The sequence below is a fragment of the Setaria viridis genome, chromosome 2 (assembly GCF_005286985.2).
Source record: "Setaria viridis chromosome 2, Setaria_viridis_v4.0, whole genome shotgun sequence".
Classification (NCBI taxonomy): Eukaryota; Viridiplantae; Streptophyta; class Magnoliopsida; order Poales; family Poaceae; genus Setaria; species Setaria viridis.
The window spans coordinates 41,864,938-41,882,861 of NC_048264.2; the positions used below are offsets into that span (position 1 = coordinate 41,864,938).

General features: G+C 51.2%; 3 protein-coding genes across 3 annotated transcripts; 1 reads left to right on the forward strand and 2 right to left on the reverse strand.

The window, feature by feature from the left end:
• The first annotated feature begins 1,889 nt into the window (after positions 1-1,889).
• LOC117845664 (uncharacterized) lies at positions 1,890-2,916 on the forward strand. The gene is made up of 2 exons (XM_034726728.2): positions 1,890-2,348; positions 2,454-2,916. Exons 1-2 carry the CDS (start codon positions 2,211-2,213, stop codon positions 2,661-2,663), a joined length of 348 nt encoding a protein of 115 aa, XP_034582619.1. The 5' UTR covers positions 1,890-2,210; the 3' UTR covers positions 2,664-2,916.
• Positions 2,917-6,071: 3,155 nt separating this feature from the next.
• Positions 6,072-7,117, reverse strand: LOC117842932 (uncharacterized). Its single transcript, XM_034723459.2, has one exon. The coding sequence runs from the start codon at positions 7,013-7,015 to the stop codon at positions 6,347-6,349; it is 669 nt and encodes a 222-aa protein (XP_034579350.1). The 5' UTR covers positions 7,016-7,117; the 3' UTR covers positions 6,072-6,346.
• A 6,355-nt stretch (positions 7,118-13,472) lies between these two features.
• LOC117842622 (F-box protein At1g61340) lies at positions 13,473-15,282 on the reverse strand. The gene is made up of 4 exons (XM_034723106.2): positions 15,122-15,282; positions 14,299-14,620; positions 14,129-14,203; positions 13,473-14,028 (listed from the first exon to the last, which is right to left on the reverse strand). Exons 2-4 carry the CDS (start codon positions 14,527-14,529, stop codon positions 13,822-13,824), a joined length of 513 nt encoding a protein of 170 aa, XP_034578997.1. The 5' UTR covers positions 14,530-14,620; positions 15,122-15,282; the 3' UTR covers positions 13,473-13,821.
• Between the last annotated feature and the right edge of the window lie 2,642 nt (positions 15,283-17,924).

The following is a 17,924-nucleotide window of genomic DNA, read 5'->3' on the forward strand; positions in this document are numbered from 1 at the left end:
GCCACCCCCACTTTCTTGAGAAGAAAAAAGTTTGTAAGCCAACAGCTATCTTTTGCTGCAATGTTTATGCATTGACTCAAATCATCGCAGCAGATTTGGCCGCTGATTGTCAAACCTAGCGCATGCTGATTCTCTAGGTGCTTTGAGTGGCTCAAGGATTTTGTCATGTCTCTGCAAGAAATGTTTTTTAATAAAAAAAGGAGAAAGAAATGTTTCTGGATGCAGTGAGTGCAGTTAATACTGAAACAGACATGATTATAAAGTACAAAATCAAACTTGACAGTTAGTGGCATATGATCCAATCTAGTTCATCATTAGACTAGGTGATCTCAAGAGTAGGTAATTTAGACGGAAAGGCATGTAATCCAAAGTAGAACGAAGATGTACCCAATCTGAACCTTGCTTTTGCTTTGCTATCCAAGATCATGCGGTGGAGTAGTTGCTTTTCGAGCTTTCAAGAGACAAGCCAGTGCTACAGAACAGTTGCTTGGGACAGTACTGTACTGGTGAAGTTTTATCAAAAAATATTATTGGAGAGCGTTCGCTACCTAAAATTAGCCAACTGAAAGCAAAACACCACCAACCATCAGTTTGACATGCATGCATCCTTTAATTAGTTGTCTTAAATTGTCATGCAGTTTGTGATACAATGAACCATGTCTGATATTCTTCAATGACAAACTATTTTTTTTCACTAATTTACTGCTAAATTTTAGTAGTTTCTTGCAGCAGTGTTTGTTTACTACTGTTGACGCAGCCTGCCGGATCATGAAGCAGGATTGTAGAACAGTCCAAGATCCAGGTTATAAAAAATAAACTGTACTGAATGTTTGGGATCCAAGATATGTTACCGTAGAATGTAAGCTGGAAACAAGTTTAGAATCATCAGTGGTTGGTCATCTTACCGATCCCTTCAGCACTCCATAGAGATTGATGTGTTCAATCAAGTGCTGGGGAATAAAGAAGTGATATGTTTGGTAAAAGGAAAATGAATAAGTTGGATATACCCGAACCACTCCACATGCTCTGCCGCAGTTCCGACACAAGACTGAATTAATATGTATGCAGTCGAGAAAGACAAATGGTCGAAGGCAGGAACAATTATAGGGACTGGTGAATAAAGAATCTACAAAGAAATATTAAATTAAATTATCTTTAAAATGTTGCATGCAAATGTCGTAACCCTAAAAAAAAAAACAGACCAACATAAGACAAACAAAATAAAGTGCAGATTCATGAAGAGCGTATCACAATAAAACAGATAAACAAGGACGCAACACACAACTGAAGAAACTTTCTGAAGAACTCCTGTGTGTGACACGACCCAACACCTGCAGGCAGATCGATGACACCTTTCTCATGAACAAATCACTGCCAAAGATCACTGACAAATTTGATGAGACCGATTAACTTAACAGCAATATTCAGATCAATTTCATTGTAAACTCTGCATAACTTGGTCCACAATTGGTTCTGAAAATGACACCGTATCGTGACACGCCGTCTGCTGGTTCTAGTGGGCCACAGCTCTCTATGAGCATGACTCGGCCACGATATGCCATTTCTTCACCATTTTCATATCCAAAAAAGCTCCAAATACTGTCTGTCCCAAGTTATCTCATCCAGAGTTTCAGTCATGCAGCACCTCCTGATTCTACCGGAGGTCTAGAGCACTTCCTTTGAGCAGTTGCTCTAGAGCAGTTCCTTTGAGCACAGCCTCGATATCCAGCCTGTACCAGGGCCCAACGACGGCGAATTGGCAAACGGCCCATCCCAAAACCTGTGGCGACAATGTGCATGCAAGCGCGACGAAAGTGTCGTCCATGAGCCTCGAGCGTTCTACCGCCTTATCCCGGGTTCCCAGCCAAGTGGAGCAGGGTCCTCCACGATCTCTTCAGTGGCCGGCGTTGGACGCGGCGAATTCTTTACACGCCGCCGCTATCCGAGCCACGAACACCGAGGCACGTGCGCCCGGCGCGGCCACATGTCGAGCAGCACGCGATCGAACGCTCTTTTCCGTCGTTCCCAATCCGGCCTCAAATTCAATTTGGCGCCCCATTTGGTAATGGCTATATAACGTGACGAGCCACCCGAAGCATTCGCCGCATCTCGCGCCCCGGCATCTGCTCCGCTTCCTCTCGGCTAGCCGGCCACCGTGTCGTAGTCTCGTGGAGCGACAGAGCAAGGCGGCGGCGGCGGCGGCGGCGAGGATGCTGGAGAGCCAGGCGGTGATCGGGGACACGGACATGCTGCAGGCGATGCAGCAGGACGCGCTGCGGCTGGCCGGGAAGGCGCTGGACGACTTCGAGGCCGTCGACTCCACCGAGATCGCCCGGTTCATCAAGAAGGTCGGTCGGTCGGCCGGTCACCGTTCGTTGTTGCAGCGAACACTGAACGCCTTTTCAGAATGGTGACATGTTTCTTTGGTTTCTGATGCTGACATGTTTTTGCAGGAGTTCGACCGGTCGTACGGGCCCGGATGGCAGTGCATCGTGGGCACCGACTTCGGGTCCTTCGTGACGCACCACTCCGGCTGCTTCATCTACTTCGGCATCGGCAACCTGGCCATCCTGCTGTTCAATGGCGGCGCCGGCGGCGCTCCTCAGGGTGGCACGGCGGAGCAGGCGCGGCTCACGGCGCTGAAGGCTGCTGTCGAGGCGTGAGGGATCGGAATGGCGTAGGGTATGCAGGATGGATTGGTCGAAGTTATTATGGTTCGTGTCATGGTGTGGCTGTGTTCCTGCCACGTCGTTTCGTGCTTGCTTGCGAGTGAGAGTGGCCAGACTCGAGTGTAGCGATCAAACTTGGAGGACTTTAATTGGGTCTTGTTTTTAATTGGGTCTTGTTTAGTTTCCCAAAATCCCAACTTTGGTACTATGCAAAAAGAAGATTCCCCGTCACATTAAACTTGCGGTACATGCATGAAGTACTAAATGTAGACAAAATCAAAAACTAATTGTACAGTTTTGTTGTGTAGTCAATGTTTGGACAATAATTCATAAATACAAACGAAACGCTACAGCACAGTGATTTTGATCGTTCAAAATCGAGCAACTGAACATGCCCTTGGTAAAAAACATTGTTCTGGCGGAAGCAGGTCACACCGAAAGTGCGGAGTGGAACTTCACATGCATTTTCATCATTCTCACGTTTCTTCAGAATCTTCAGAATCATTGTTCTCGCAGAAGCTGTGGGCTATGGGCTACGGATCAGTCCTTCGCTATCCCTTCCTTTTCGTCCGTCTATCCGGAATTTTTTTATTTTCATATTTTTTTCGATTTTGCACAAATATATAGTCAAATCAAAAATTTGCAAAATGGGCTTATACCGCCGGCTGAAACTGTACCGCCATTTGAAACGGTACCGCCGGTTGAAACGGCGGTATGGGCCTGGCGCCTCAACGGTCACCCAGCGGATAAGCTCTGCGCGGCATCCGAGGAAACTGGCCCTTACCGCCGGTCAAACAGCGGGGCTCGCCCACCGTATAAGCCGCACCCACGCCCCTCCCCTCCCCCGCACCAGACTGCGCCAGACAGAGAGAGAACGCCAGAGAAAGAGAGGAAATGAAAGAAGGGAAGAAAAAAAAGAAGGAGAGGAGAGGAGGAGGAGGGAAGAAGGGGGAAGGAAATTCTTCCGTCGTTTCGAGGTAAATTTTTTTAATCTTGTAGTTTAGATAGTATAGTGTAGTGACTAAATCTAGATTTAGAAATATTAGTGGATCTGAGATTTAGAAATAGCTAGTGAATCTAAGACTTAGAAACATTTAGCCGAATTTAGATATAGTAAAATGTAGCTTAGTTGGTTCAATAAATTTAGCTTAAACAGTAAAATAGATTTAGCTTCGGTGGTATAGTAGATTTAGCTTAGGTGGTATAGTAGATTTAGCTCAGGTAGTACAGTAGCTTTATTTTAGATCACAGTAAATTTAAGAAATATTAGTGGATCCGAGATTTAGAAATATCTAGTGGATTTGAGATTTATTTGTTGTGTATATTAGTTCTGGTACATGTCTACGGTAAATTTAGTTAGTAAGTTTGGTTTAGTGTTACATAGTTATTTGTTTATTGAATTGAAGTCGTCATTGCAGTTAACTGACATCATTGTAGTCGTCATTGTGGTACACTAAGCTTGGTTTAGTGTTACGTCGTTGTCTGGTCCCCTCTCTGTTTGGGCTGTTGCAGCGCCGGTTATATAGCGTGAACTCCCGCCGGTTCATCCGGCGGTAAGGGTCCTTCCACCGTTTCAACCGGCGGGGGTTCCTCGATCCGCGCGCACACTGCTTCGGCGGCAGCACTTAGGTGGTGAGGGCCTTACTACCATTTCAACCGGCGGTAGGGCTCTCCCACCTGCTGAAACGGTGTCAGGGACCGGTGTAGGGGGTGTCAGGCCGTACCGCCGTTTCAGCCGGCCGTATAAACCCATTTTTGCAAATTTTTTATTCCACTATAGATTTTTGTAAAATCGAAAAAAATATAAAAATAAAAAAATATCTCCTCTCCGAGCAAAGCACATGGGCCAAAACCTGACCTGGGAGACAACAGGAGAGAGAGAGAGAGACTTGTACAAGCGTTGGGCCCTGTCTCTGAACCATAGGCCCATGAACACACTGCTCTTTCCGTTCCAACTAGCCAGAATGCCAGATCACCTAACACCCTATCAAGGGGTAAGCTTGCTACCTCAGTGACACGACCCGATCTCACTTTTCTTCAACACTTTTTGCACACATCGTTATCACGTTTACAAATCATTTACTTGTCAAAAATGCAAGATGTCGTGCACGTAGACACTAGCGGAGTTAGGTGTAAACAAGACGTGTAGGGGTCCCTGTCCTGTTCCCACGAAAATTATGTCTTGAAATGCTGCAAGAACAATTGTATCTGAATACCTAAACAAACAATTGTATCTGAACCGGCTGCCGTCCAAATCATGTTTATGGAATGGGAGCAGTCTGTTCACGTGGCCCATGACAGGGAGACAGGGAGAGTGCCTGAATAACTATCTGTCGCATATACGTGGGTCCTACTTGTCAGCGCCATAGCCTCCTCTTCCTCTACCTTCGCCCGCTGCCGGTTCTCCTTTCCCTTCTTCCTCTTCCTCCACCGGCCTTAGAAAAGGGGTGGGAGATCGTAGGTAGACCTTGACGGCAGAGGCAGGTTGTGAGGCGGCGCGGCGCGGTGACGGGTGGATAGCCGGTAGGCTAGGGATTGGCCGGGGCGAAGGTTGGAGGTGAGCTTCTCGGCGGAGCCGGATTAGGGTGACGGAGGGTGGCGGCGGCAGATGCGGTGGCTAGAGTTGCCGCAGACGGTGGAGGACAACAGCACGGGGGCGAGCGGAGGAGAGAGAGGGGCCGAGGAGAGAAGGCAGCGGGTTCGGCGGCGAGCCGCCGGAGCCAGGGAGGAAGGTGGTGCAGGGGCTGTTACTGAAAATGTCGCCTTGAGTGACACGTAGCACCGCCCCAGTTAGGTTGCGACAAACGATTTGATGCCTGAACAACGTGCAGTCTGACGAAGCGCTGGAGACCAACAGATTCGAGCATTACAGCGATAAGCAAGGTATAAATTTAGGTAACAGCAAATCTAAATAGTCCAGCAGGAAATCCCAGGCAGCAGCACCTAAAACTTGCGACGAGAAATGGACAGGCTGAGACGATATTCAGTCAGTGTGCACTGGCGCGTCACATCACATCAGCATTGGCATTGTTCTTGTGCTCTGAATCTGAACTGATTCGGCGAACCAACTTTAACCAACCAAGCCAACCACCAAACAGGCTACTGATGCGATCTAGGAATCCAGATCCAAACAGCATTGCCAAGGCACTCGACCATCCGCAACAAAAGCTTGGCGATTCGAGCACAGTCCAGCCACTGATGGCGTACACGCGTGATGCAGCAGCACAGCGCGTACCAGTGGAGCATAATGGCCCAGCAGTTGCAACCTTGGCCACAAGGAAGATGAAGATGCCTGAGAATCTTGCAATGCCCATCGATACCACTCAGAAGTCACAGCAGCTCATGATTCTCAATCTTTTGCGGTGAATTTAAAAAAAGACCGGAACAACTGTAGGCTCTGAATAAGTTATCATCATCATCATGATCTCAAATAAGCAAAGCAATCCGTTTGAGAAAAAAGGGAAAGCAGCAAAGCTTCTCACTCTCAGTATCTCCTCAGCATCCTATATGTACATTGCGGCAAGCCATCTAGATAAACGCACTCAAGAACTCCAAATCCACACGCCCGATCAGCAAAAGTTTTGTTAAAAAAGCCCGTGAAACCAAGAATTAATCCCCAAGTAGAAAAAAGGACGTGGCGAAACGTGTGTGTGTCGCGTCCGGGGCAGTCGATTCTGTCACCGGCACCGGGAGATGTCGATCTCGATGAGGCTGTCCTCCTCCAGCAAGATCTCGATCATCCCGTCCTCCCCCTCGCCCCCACCGCCGATGACGCCGTCGTCGTCGCTGTCGCCGCCGACGCTGTCCGAGTCGGAGTCGGAGTCGAGGTCGGAATCGGAGGCCCAGGACAGGCCCATCTCCTCCGGCCGCCCCCACTCCGCCTCGAACTCCTCGTGGATCACCTCCAGGGCGCGCCCCTTGGCCACCCACGACGCGAACTCGAGGGCCTCCGCCGGGAACACGATCTCCCGCTCCGGCGGCGGCGGAGAAGGAGGTGGGGGAGGCGGCTGGAGAGGCGGGTGCGCGGCCTCGTGAAGCTGCTGCTGAGGCAGCTTCTCCTCCGGCTGCGTCGACGTAGGAGGAGGGTTGACGGGAGCGGGGGACGCCGGCGGCGCGGAGCCGAGGCGGAGGAGGGAGAGGAGGAGGAGCAGGGAGGATAGCGAGGCGGGGGAGAGCACGAACAGCAGCAGCGGCCGGGGGAGGTAGAGCACGGCGAGGAGGGATGCCGCGGCGGCGGCGGCGAGGAGCGGGTGGTGGTGGTGGGGCTGCCGCCGGTCGCCGCCGGCGGGGACCTCTTGCGCCGGCGGCGGCGGGGAAGGTGAGGTGGAGGGGGCGGAAGTGGCCATTTATGGCGGGAGGAGTGGAGCGGTTAAAGCGCCGGCACCCCGCCAAGCGCGGCGGTTTTTATATAGAAGGGGAAGCGGACAAGCAGAGGAGATTTGCCGCAAAGCTCCGGCACGGTTTGGCAGAAGAGGGGAGAGGGAGGCAGATGGAGTGAGTGACCGCGTCGATGAACTACTGCTACGGCTTGGCAGCTCTTGCAAGTACACGCCAACGGGGGAGAGGACAGTCGGGTAGAAAGTCCAGGGCTCAGAACGTGAACGGCCAAACCGTGCCGCGTTAAAACTGGGATGACTTTTAAGTGCTACTGCTTGGACATCGGTATTTTCTTTGGGTGATTTTTCGAGCTGTATAGAACAGCGTACATTTACGATTTTACGGTACGCGAAGAAGTGGTATCGCTTATTTAGGAAATAACCAATTGAATGGTGTTATTCCTCTGATCACGTATTTAAGCCCACCCATGTTGAAGTCAAAAGTTCTTTTTAATTATGACTATTAATATATAAAGCGACTAGAATTAAATCATATTTGACTTGTAACCCTAGACCGTCAGCGTATATAAAGCGACCAGGGACACCCCCGAGGGTAACTCCCCTCAACCCAACAAACGTTAACTCTTTGCACCTGCGATTAGCAATATAATTCATCAGAACACAGGACATAGCGTATTGCTCTTCGGAGGCTCGAACCTGTCTAAACCTTGCGTCCCTATGTTACCATTCGAGTTCTTGATCTTACAATCTTGCTCATCTACAAATCTACCACCTGAATAACCTCTAGTGGATTGCCGATTAGGTTTAGACAATTAGGTTCACTAACCAAAAAGTACTTTCATATATGCATTACTCCTTCCATTTAGGACGTTCTAATATTATTGATATCGCTAAAAGTGTTAGATTGGAGATGGTAACTTGATATCTCGAAGTGTTACTCCTTCCATAGCTCGAAGTGTTTTATGGATTTGATGTACAATTCCTAGTTCCATGGCCAAACAAGTTTTGATACTTCGAATTAGTACGGTTGTGGCACAGATGGTACGAGTTTTACACCGTGATGGTCTGATTCTAATTGTTACAAAAGCTATGATAAAATTTTGGAACCGTAATTGGCACAATGGCACAAATACGTTTCCTTTTTTGAAGGAAATGGCGGGTGCAATGCCATGTCATTTAAGTAAAATTAGCATAAATGCCCGTGCATTGCTACGGTTTCTTACCAACTTCCAAGTTGTCATCCGCTAGCACCTAGTTCGCTTTCTTCACTTTCTAATCTGGTTTAGAATGTTTCATAATATTTGTATACATCTCTGATAATAATAAACGGACAACTCCTTTGAATTCTGCATGGCCTATTTGAACGGTAGAATCTCAATTACATATGTAATGTGTCCTACATCTAGTTCAAACATGCATTAAAACTTCTGATAAGATTCAGTACTAATGCAACTCATGTCTTAGTTATTATGAACATAAGAGATTATCCACAAAACTTTCAAGCTATAAAATGAAAAAAATTATAAGGCTAAACTAAATGCTCAGTCCTTGATTATAATATACTCAACAATTCATGCCTGGTCCTGATAGCCTGATATCCTGTCTAGTTGCTCCAAGAAACATGAGCAATCAACATTATCCTTCAGCAATTTGCTCCTCATAATACAGTCAACAATGACCAAATGTTCTACAGACTCAGCCAAATCAGCGTTGGAGGATTCGACATTTCTTCCCAGTCTTTTTTGCGGGACCCACATCAGGCTGGCAATCCATGGCAACCACCGGCCAGCACCTTCCTGCCGCTAAACCCCTAGCATCGCATGGCCGCCGCACGACGGGGCGGGAAGAGGAGGGGCCGCCGCCCCTCAAGCTCACCGTGGCCATGCCGCAACGACTTCGTCCAACCTCCCAACGCTGCTCCTCGAGCTCACCGTTGCCGTGGTGCCGCCCGCCTGAACCTTGTCCCCGACCTCTGCCGCCCCTCAAGCTCCCACTACGGCCCGTGCGTCTACAGTGCTGCCGTCAGCACGAGCTTCCCGCTGCAGCCCGCGCGTTTTGGTGCCGCGGCTCGCAGTCGTCACCGCTGGTGTTGGCCATGGTGAACATGACCGGGTTGACGGCAAAGAACAACACAAATTGGGCTTCCTAATGCCGAGCGTGAGCTCCCTGCAACCCAAACCGAGCTTCAAACACAAAGCTCGAACTCGTCGCTTCCCAAATCGATCTTTCGGATGCCAAGCTTGAGCTTCCCGCTGCCTACGAGGATGGACTAGAAGGGTGCGACTGCCGCCGCCCGCGGCGTCAGCGCGGGAAGAGGAAGGGGCAACCTCCCTTGACACTTGCACTCTACAGTCATCGCGGCCATGGCCTTGCGCCATAGATTTCTTGTATCCCACGTCAGTAAGTTGAGGGAGGGGGAATCGTCGCCAGTGCTTTTAGCCACCGTCACCTGCAGCGATTTGCACCGGAAGCAAAGGTGTTGTCAGAAAGAGAAGGGGTAGGCTCGCCACCTGCTAGTTTTGCTTGGCTTGGGCTCACGAAGGGAGTGCGGGACGGAGAAAGAAAGAAGACGATGAGAGAGAGAAAACGAATTACGCCGGTTTAACTTCCAGAACTGCGGGTTTATTATGAAAAAATTGAAGGATTTTTTTGCAAAATAACCACGACGGTTGAAAGAAACCGTACTTTAATATTAAGTATAGATATAGATATAAGAAAAATAAGTCTTGAATAGATTTGATTACATAAATAATAGTTATAGTAGGATTTTTTTTCTGTTTTTCTTGTGCCATGTGTGCCCGTAGCATTTCCGTCTCCACTGCCAAGATCCAGGAAGACCTGTGCCGGTCAAACCGGCGTGGCCTTGTGCTGCGACCTCTTGGCAGCAGCGCAGTGATGAATGATGATGGCCGCCGCGCACACAGAACCGCAGGAAACGGCGCACCGGCACGGCTGGGCCGGTGGCTCTCCCTCGGTTCGGGCAGGCGAAACAAAGAAGTGGAATACGGCGATTCGAAACCAGACCATCCGGGCAACCGGGGAGGCAGAGCCGCAGAGGCAAAGGCGGGCAAAAGCAGCGGCATCCTCTGCTGCCTGCCGATTGCCGGGGCGCCGAGACCAACAAAGCTGGCAAGCCAAAGCGGCAAAGCGTCCTCTGGCACGGCTCTCACTAGCGCATGCGGCGTAGCAGCACGTAGTCACAGTGTCACAGTCGGATACCTGCTCGCCGCCGGCAGGACGAGTTGCTGTCACCGCCACGTACCGCAAAACTCGCAATCCTCTGCGCTGCCGTGCCACGGGAAAGCGCCCGGAGCAGTGGCAGGATCGCTTGCACTCCAAGGCTTTGCCAGGAGGGACGCGGGGGACGGACGGCCTACAACGGAGGCATGTTCTGATCTTCGGGTTGGTTGCGCTGGGCTGGGGCATGGTGCGGGGACTGTCCTGCCCGCGCCAGGTTACTTTTCCTCAACCGATGCTTAGCTTCTTGGTTCTCGAAGATGAGAGATTTCCTGAACGGAGTTGGGGGGATTCTTTGAGGAGTTTTTAGTTTCCGAAGCCCGGATCGGAGAAAACGAAATTCGAGAGATCCTACGTTGTACTAGTCGTACCTGGTCCTAGGTTTCTGCCCTTCTGTCGTACACGTCCCTAGGCCAAAGTTGCAGTGCCATACGATGCGATGCCGGAGCCCCAGAGATCTGAGTTCTGAGTTCTGAGCGAATGTCTCGGTATGATGTACTACAGTACTAGGAGGTACTCCGTAGGAGCAAAGCAGCCGGTACGTCGCTCTCGTGCAAGAAGGAACAGGCGGCTAGCACTGTGTGATGTTGATGGCGATCGGGATCCAAACAAACTGAAGCCGTCGCGTGTACTGCGTAGTGACGTTACCAGATCACCACACTATATGAAGTACGAGCTCATGATCTGCCGACATTTCTAGCTGGGACTCGCTGAACAACCACGGAGGGCGCACCGCGTAGTCCCAAGTCCCAACCCGGAACCTCCCAAGCAGCCCCCTGCATATGAATGCGCATGTTCATACTTGCTACTGATAAAATTTTACTTCTGCAGCGACCACACAAGCTGCTGCCCGGCTGCCCCCCGTGAAAAAAACGTGACCCATACAAAATTGGGGGGTCCAACTCGCAAAATCTAACCAACACGAGTGGCTTTTCAACGTTATGATATGATAATCTTCAACAGTTCAACGTGCAATCGGTGACGCCTTTTGCGTCCAAGAAAGGAGGAATCTGGCTTATTTTTTAAAAGAAAAAAAAATTCTGCGGGCATGGTTGGAGTCCGATTGTCCAAAGATATGAACACGCTTTTGCAGGACGTCCTGCACCTAGAGATTGCAATCTGTCCCTTGTTCATTTGATGATGCCGGTTGCCGGGGGCAGGGGATTTCCCATCCGCACGTGAACTGATGGGCGAGGGCGCTAGGCTTCGGTGCGTCCGGGTCAAAAAGGTGCCAAGGGGGAAGCACAGCCCCTCCGTAACTGATGAAGAGTACTGCGACGATCCACTGTAAAAACTCCACTTTGATTCAGTACCAAGTTAACCGGCCAACGGTGAGGTTGGAGTAGAATAGTACTGAGCGTGAAGGTTAACCGGCCAACGGCAAAGAACGAGCCGTAGGTACGGGAAGTTGCTGATGGAGTAGAGTACTTGCTAGAGCAACTGTAACTGAAGCTCGTCGATCGATCAAGTTGCTGATGAAAAAGTGTACAGCCAAGGATGCTGGAACATTGCATCTCGCATGCATGAGCAGCTAGGTTTCTCCAGCCAAGTACTACAGCAAACAAGTGTGATGAATCAGAAATGATTTCGGCAGCTCAACTTGCAGGTTTAAATGATTTCTAGTGACAGGCAGGCCATGAATCAGAAAAGACCGTAAAATGCAGAACGAGTCTGATGCTTCAACAGTATGCCAGCGTTAAAAGTGTGGAACACGTGAAGGTTTACTCTATCTGCAGTTCCGCACAGGCCAAATACTCCGGCTGACCGGCAGCACCTGCCATGTTTTGTTGTTTATGATGAAGAGTTTTGAGCCTTGCTTAGTTGCCAAAATTGGGAGTGCCAAAATTACTGTGACGGCACTGTAGCACACTGTAGCGTTTCGTTTGTATTTGTGAATTATTGTCCAAACATTGACTAATTAGGCTCAAAAGATTCATCTCGCAAAGTACAACAAAACTGTGCAATTAGTTTTTAATTTCATCTACATTTAGTACTCCATGCATGTACCGCAAGTTTGATATGATGTGGAATCTTCTTTTTGCATAGTGGCAAAGTTGGGAGTTAGGGGTGAAGTAAACAAGGGCTTGAACGCCAAACAAATATTTATGACAAAAGCTCGACAGCCCCCAAGAAAAAAAGGGAGATACTCATACTACTGTAGTACTCAGCGTGAGCTCGTCAGTGACGGAAAAGAGAGACAGGGAGAGACCCGGCCGGGATGGGACCGCGCAGGTGTTGGACCGCCGGGCGTTCTGCGATCAACCGACGCCGGCTGCCGCGCTGCTGGCTTACTTTTTTGGCGCGCCAGCCACCGGCACCGTGGCCCGATCCGGCCGGCGGGCCAATAATTCGTTGGTTCGGCGCGACGGCCGTCGTCAGGGATCGACCACCCCCGGCCGGGTCCCCTCCGCCCACTACACGTGCCGCGGTGCCGGCCCGCGGCGACCAGTGCCGCTGCCGGCTGCTCCACGGCTGGCAGCCACGGAGGCGCGGAAGCTGGCACAGCTGCGTGAGGCGGCGCGCGTCCTGTCGCCGGCGTAAACGCGTGGGACGGCCAGGCCAAGCCTCTTGTGTCTTTCTGGGGCGGCTGCACCTGCCCTGCCGGTGAAGTGCTGTAGCAATTGCGCGGCCATTGCCGTGGTGGCACCGCTAGTAAAAGCGCCGTGCTCCACGCTTGGGTCCGGGCGGCTCAAATGATTGCACGAGCAACTGCTGATCGATTACATTTGCCAGTTGCCAGCGATCTCGTTTCCTTCCGGGTTCCAGGAACCATCAATGTGGACTGTGGAATGGCGTCAAGAAGGTGGCACTGTGCTGCCTACCATAATACCATTGCATCTGCACAGTGCACTTGCACCGGGTTGGGGAGCTGCACTGCTTTTACGGATTAGAGTATGTTTGGGGTCGTTTTACACCGGATGGTGGCTGCGTACTAGCGACAGCAAATGGGTGTAAAAGAATCGCAAATGTTCAAACCATAATAAAATCACGCTAGCGAACTAGTAGCCTCATTCAGAACTCTGGATTTTGGCCCATGCTGTAGTGGGCGAGAGCCGAAAGCCACACCACCAACTCCAACAAACCGAACGAAAGAAAAATCTGGACAGGCAGACTGCAGCTCTGAAGAAACAACACCACTGATGCCGCACGCAGTTCTTCAGAGTTCAGAGATAGTGCAATCTCTGTGCACGCATGATTCACACAATTGCAACAGATAACACCATCCATATTGAAGCAAATAAAAGAGTTTATCTTCTCGTGCACACTAGCATACGGAGATCATACACTTACAGCATACACAAAAGAGAAGAGAGATCTCACATAACTTTTACAAGGTACTTCTACAAAAAAAAAAAAAGATAAAAACATCGTCTGTGTTCTTCAATCACAGCATTGAAGAAACTCTCTCTATATATAAGCTAGTACTAGTAACTCATATGAGTATACTACTTACCACTACCTAAAAGTTTCTCTATGACGTGGGCTACAAAAAGCACTGAACTTTGCAGCCTGACACTACTAGATACACTGGCAAGCTGAAGTGGAAACTGAAAGCCTGTGATGTCATATATTTACATCTAGACCTCGGAGAGCAAGGTTTCGAATGACGCCGACAGGTTGATGGCGATGCTATCCAGGTTCTTGTTCCGGAGGCGCGACCTTGCAACCCTGCGTTGCATGGGCGCCCCGGGGCCATCTTCATCCTCGCCGTCCTCGTCGCCTCTAAAACCGGCCTTCGAGGACGGCGTCGCAAACTTGAAATGCAGCTCTCGAGCAACAACTGTCTGCAAAGAAGGAATTGAACAAGGCGATGTTAGCCAACAAAGTGGACAAGAAACACAATTTGGAATCTGGAATTAGGTGGTAGGGGTTCGAAGTGCGTACTGCTTCGTTGACTGGTTTCGACACGAGGAAGAGCTGCCTCAGATCACTGTGGTTCACCTTGCACAAGACTTTAATCTGCAAAATCAGAATTAAATTGGGATAAGCAAGGCATACAGGACTGAATCAGAATGCGAGTAATAAAAGAAAACAGATCAGTGACAAGCAATTACCAGGACGTCTTGAGGCAGCGATTCAAGAAGGCTGACGGCGTCATCCATGTGGAACCGGACGCTGCGCTGCTTGCGCAGGGTGCGGACCGGAGAGTGAGGGCTCCTGGGGCCCGGAGTCGGTGACACGGCCACCCTCTTCCTCCCCAGGATTCTCGTGCTGCTCCTGCAGTTCGAGAAGCTCAAGCTCGTGGCAAGAGACCCCTTCTTCGCGTCGCCCTGTCCAATTGCCATTTCCCCCCTTTGCCTGTTAAACCCTACTGCCCTTGGTCTTTGGTGATAAAAAGATCACTTATCCAATCGGAGATCTCGTAAGGAAGAATATCTGCACGGGATTATGGAGATAAGAATCATCAAGCTGAAAGAAAAAGATTGGCGAATTTCCTTTTAAAGACGAACCGATTCCCTTCCAAAATTTTAGATCGGAAATCCCGCGGGAGCTCTCGTTCAGCGAAAAATCCCCGATTCAAATTGTCCCCAGCCACAAACCAAAACTACAGTCGAACACCACTAAGGCTCAGGCAACAGACCAGCCGCAAAAGCGAAACAGGAGCCGTTGCATCAAACGCAATCTAGAAAAGGCAGCATGATCACAAACCAATCAGCTCTAATCCAATCCCCCGGCAGCGAAAGCTAGAAAAAGGCAGCAAATCACAATCCAATCACCTCTAATCCAATCCTCCTCAGCGCAAGGATGACATACCACGCGAAACAGAACAAAGAAACAGAGGGCAGGAACACACTGCCAGAGCAAAGCCCGACGAGGAAGAAGAGACAAACAAGCACCGAATCGAAACAGGAATTCGAGATCGGAGGAAGAGATTACCTCTAGTTTCGCTCTCAATCTCAAACTCCTCCTGCTCCCGATAATCGCACAACAACCTGTGGATGTCTTCCCCTACTGCTAAGCAACCTAACCTGCGGCGAATGCTGGAGGACCAGACCTGCGAGGTAAATTTGGAAACAGCTGACCTCCCCCTTCCCCGGTTTTATAGGAGGCCCCTCTATTTGCTCCTACCCGGGGGAACCTGCCTACGAAGTAGAGAAATCCTCCGCGCGGGGGCCTTTCTAGAAAATTACGGCAACCACCAGAATCCAATGCTGCTTCGTGCGCAAGATCTTTTTCACCTCCCGCGCCCACCCGCTAATCCACGCTGCGCCGCTCACTGACACACGGGACCGGATAAACAGGGTCCTACACGTCGGTCGATGTGGGTCGGTGGAGGCGGCCGTGGAGGAGCGCGTGATTTACGGGGTTACTTTTTTGAAATCGAGGCGGGTTGGCGCTCAACCCGCGTGTGGTGCGGAGCGCGTGGGATCGGACGGCGCGGGCTGGTGGTGGACGGGCTACGTGGCGCGATCGCGTGGGTCTGGAACTAGCCGTTGGGGGGCGGGGGGTGGTGGGACGTGGCCCGGCGGCGGTGGGAGTGGGGACGGGGTTGGTGACGTGGTGGCTGACCGGCCGAGATTGGATCGCCACGCGAAAAAGAAACGACGGCCACGCGAGTAAGTCGGTGGAGGTCGGTCCGTCGCCGCCCACCGTCTGGTTTCTCGCCGCGTGGATGTCGTGTCAAGCCCCTTGTTCTCCGGCGGTTTAAAAATGTAGTTTGGGGACAGCTAGCGAGCGCGGCGCGGTAATCCGGTAACAAAACGGCGGCCAAAGCGCGGCGCGGCAGATGGCGTTGGATTGGGACGCAAGTATCCTCTGTCCACTGCTCGCTCAGCTGAGAAATTTTAATGTATTTAATTAAAAAAAATTACTGTGCGCATCCATTTGCTTAATGAGGAACTTCGCTGCGCGCGTCGTCTATCCACCTGTTCGATTAATTAACGAGAGGGCTGGTGCGTTTAATTCGATTACGGCTGCCTGTATATAAGAAAAAAACGATAATCACTTGGTTGGTGGAAAAAGAGTGCGTTCCGAAAGAAACTGTGCTTCTGGAGTGTGTTCACGTTTACCTAGTTTTGAGACGCTGGTGCGGTTGAGTCAAACGATTTGACCACGTCCGCGTTAGTGCGTTACCAACACGAGTCAAAGACAGAGCGAGGACGGCGTCAAAGGGCAACTAGCCGGCCGGCCGGCCGAGTGGTGGGGGTGGGGCGCACCTCCCACCTTCTTCGTAGGGCGGCTCTGTTCCAGCTCTTCCTCAACCAATCCCCGTTTGGTTTCGTCTTGCACGCAGCGACTGGACCACACGTAGCGCCTCCCGCAGTGTCGCTCTAGGGCCGGCGCTGCCGTTACGCGCAGCCCAAGAAGCGACCATCGGCTATTCGGCTGTGCACCCACCAAAAAAAAAATCGGGACGGGTCCGTGGGACTGTGGGAGAGCGTGCGCGAAAAATCGCGAAGGCCACAGGAAGCAGCCCGCGTGCGCCGGCGCTGCCGCTGCCGCTGTGCGGCGCCGCGCCACGCCTCCGCGCTGCGAGCGCATCGGCATCGGGGACGCGTCCCAGCTGCGAGGAGGGGATGTCGGGGAGCACGTCGTCCGGTAGCGCCGCCGCTACTACCGTCTCGATGGACGCGCGCCCCGCGCGCGGCCTGGAGCCCTCCTGCATCACCCCGGAAACAGCTCACGTGTTCCAGCACGAGCCCAGCCCAGCCACGTCCATATTTTTTTTTCCCGTAGTTGACTAGGCCTTTGCAATTCCCATGGCCTGAAGGGCCGAGACGACGTCCGTGTAAGCCCATGTTGGCGGAGGTGTTGATGGGCCGTATATATACACGTTGAAATCAAAATTTATTGGCTGTCAAATCATCTCATCTGAACAGCCTTTGTGCGCTTGCTTTGCTCTCGTTCTGCGTGCATGCATGTCGACCAAGGAAATTTTCGCTTCCGACTGACTAGGACAGCTAGAGAACCATGGAGGGTTGCAGGATCTGGACGCAAATCGTGCTATCCTCTATTTGTAGCGTCACTGTACACTGTACAGGACAGTCCCCGAATTCTCGAGCGAAACGGCCATGCATGTGCCCCTGGTACAGCGCCGGTTGCCGCCACGGCATCGTATTAACACCGCTTCAGTTCTTTGCTTCGATTTTTCCTGTCCGGGGCCGCCAGGCGTGCTGAGTCAGGAGAGCAACCACCGCGCGAGCCGAGCAAACGGACAAACGAGCACTCGGAAAGCGGCCCGGCGCCGGTCAGAAGCAGACGATTCTGTGCAATTCCCTCCGTCTCCAGGAGTCCAGGGTAGCTGGATAGGCCGGATTGGCGAGACACACGACGCGGTGGGCAGGGGTGTGTGTGTGTGCGCGCGCGCCCCCCTCGTCGAAGGCCCCGTACACCGGGATCACCGGGGGCTGATGCCGCTGGATGGCGATAAGACGAGCAGCCGGCGATGTTTGCTTCGGGTTCGAGTCATGGCCATTGCCCAATCATACTGCGATAGGGTGCACGTACACGCGCAGGTTGATCTGATAAGGTAAACATAAGAGTTGAGACAGGAATCCAGGAGAGAGACGCTGCGGTCCTTTCGACGGGTCCCGTCGAAACTACAGTCGACAGACAGAGGTAAGGTCATCCACAACAGTCCTAGCTAATTGCTAGTCAGCACTAAATAGCTAGCAGTCCATGCAACTATCTATATAGTGCTAGCTATTTGTTATTTTTAGTACTTTCATGCACAGAGAGA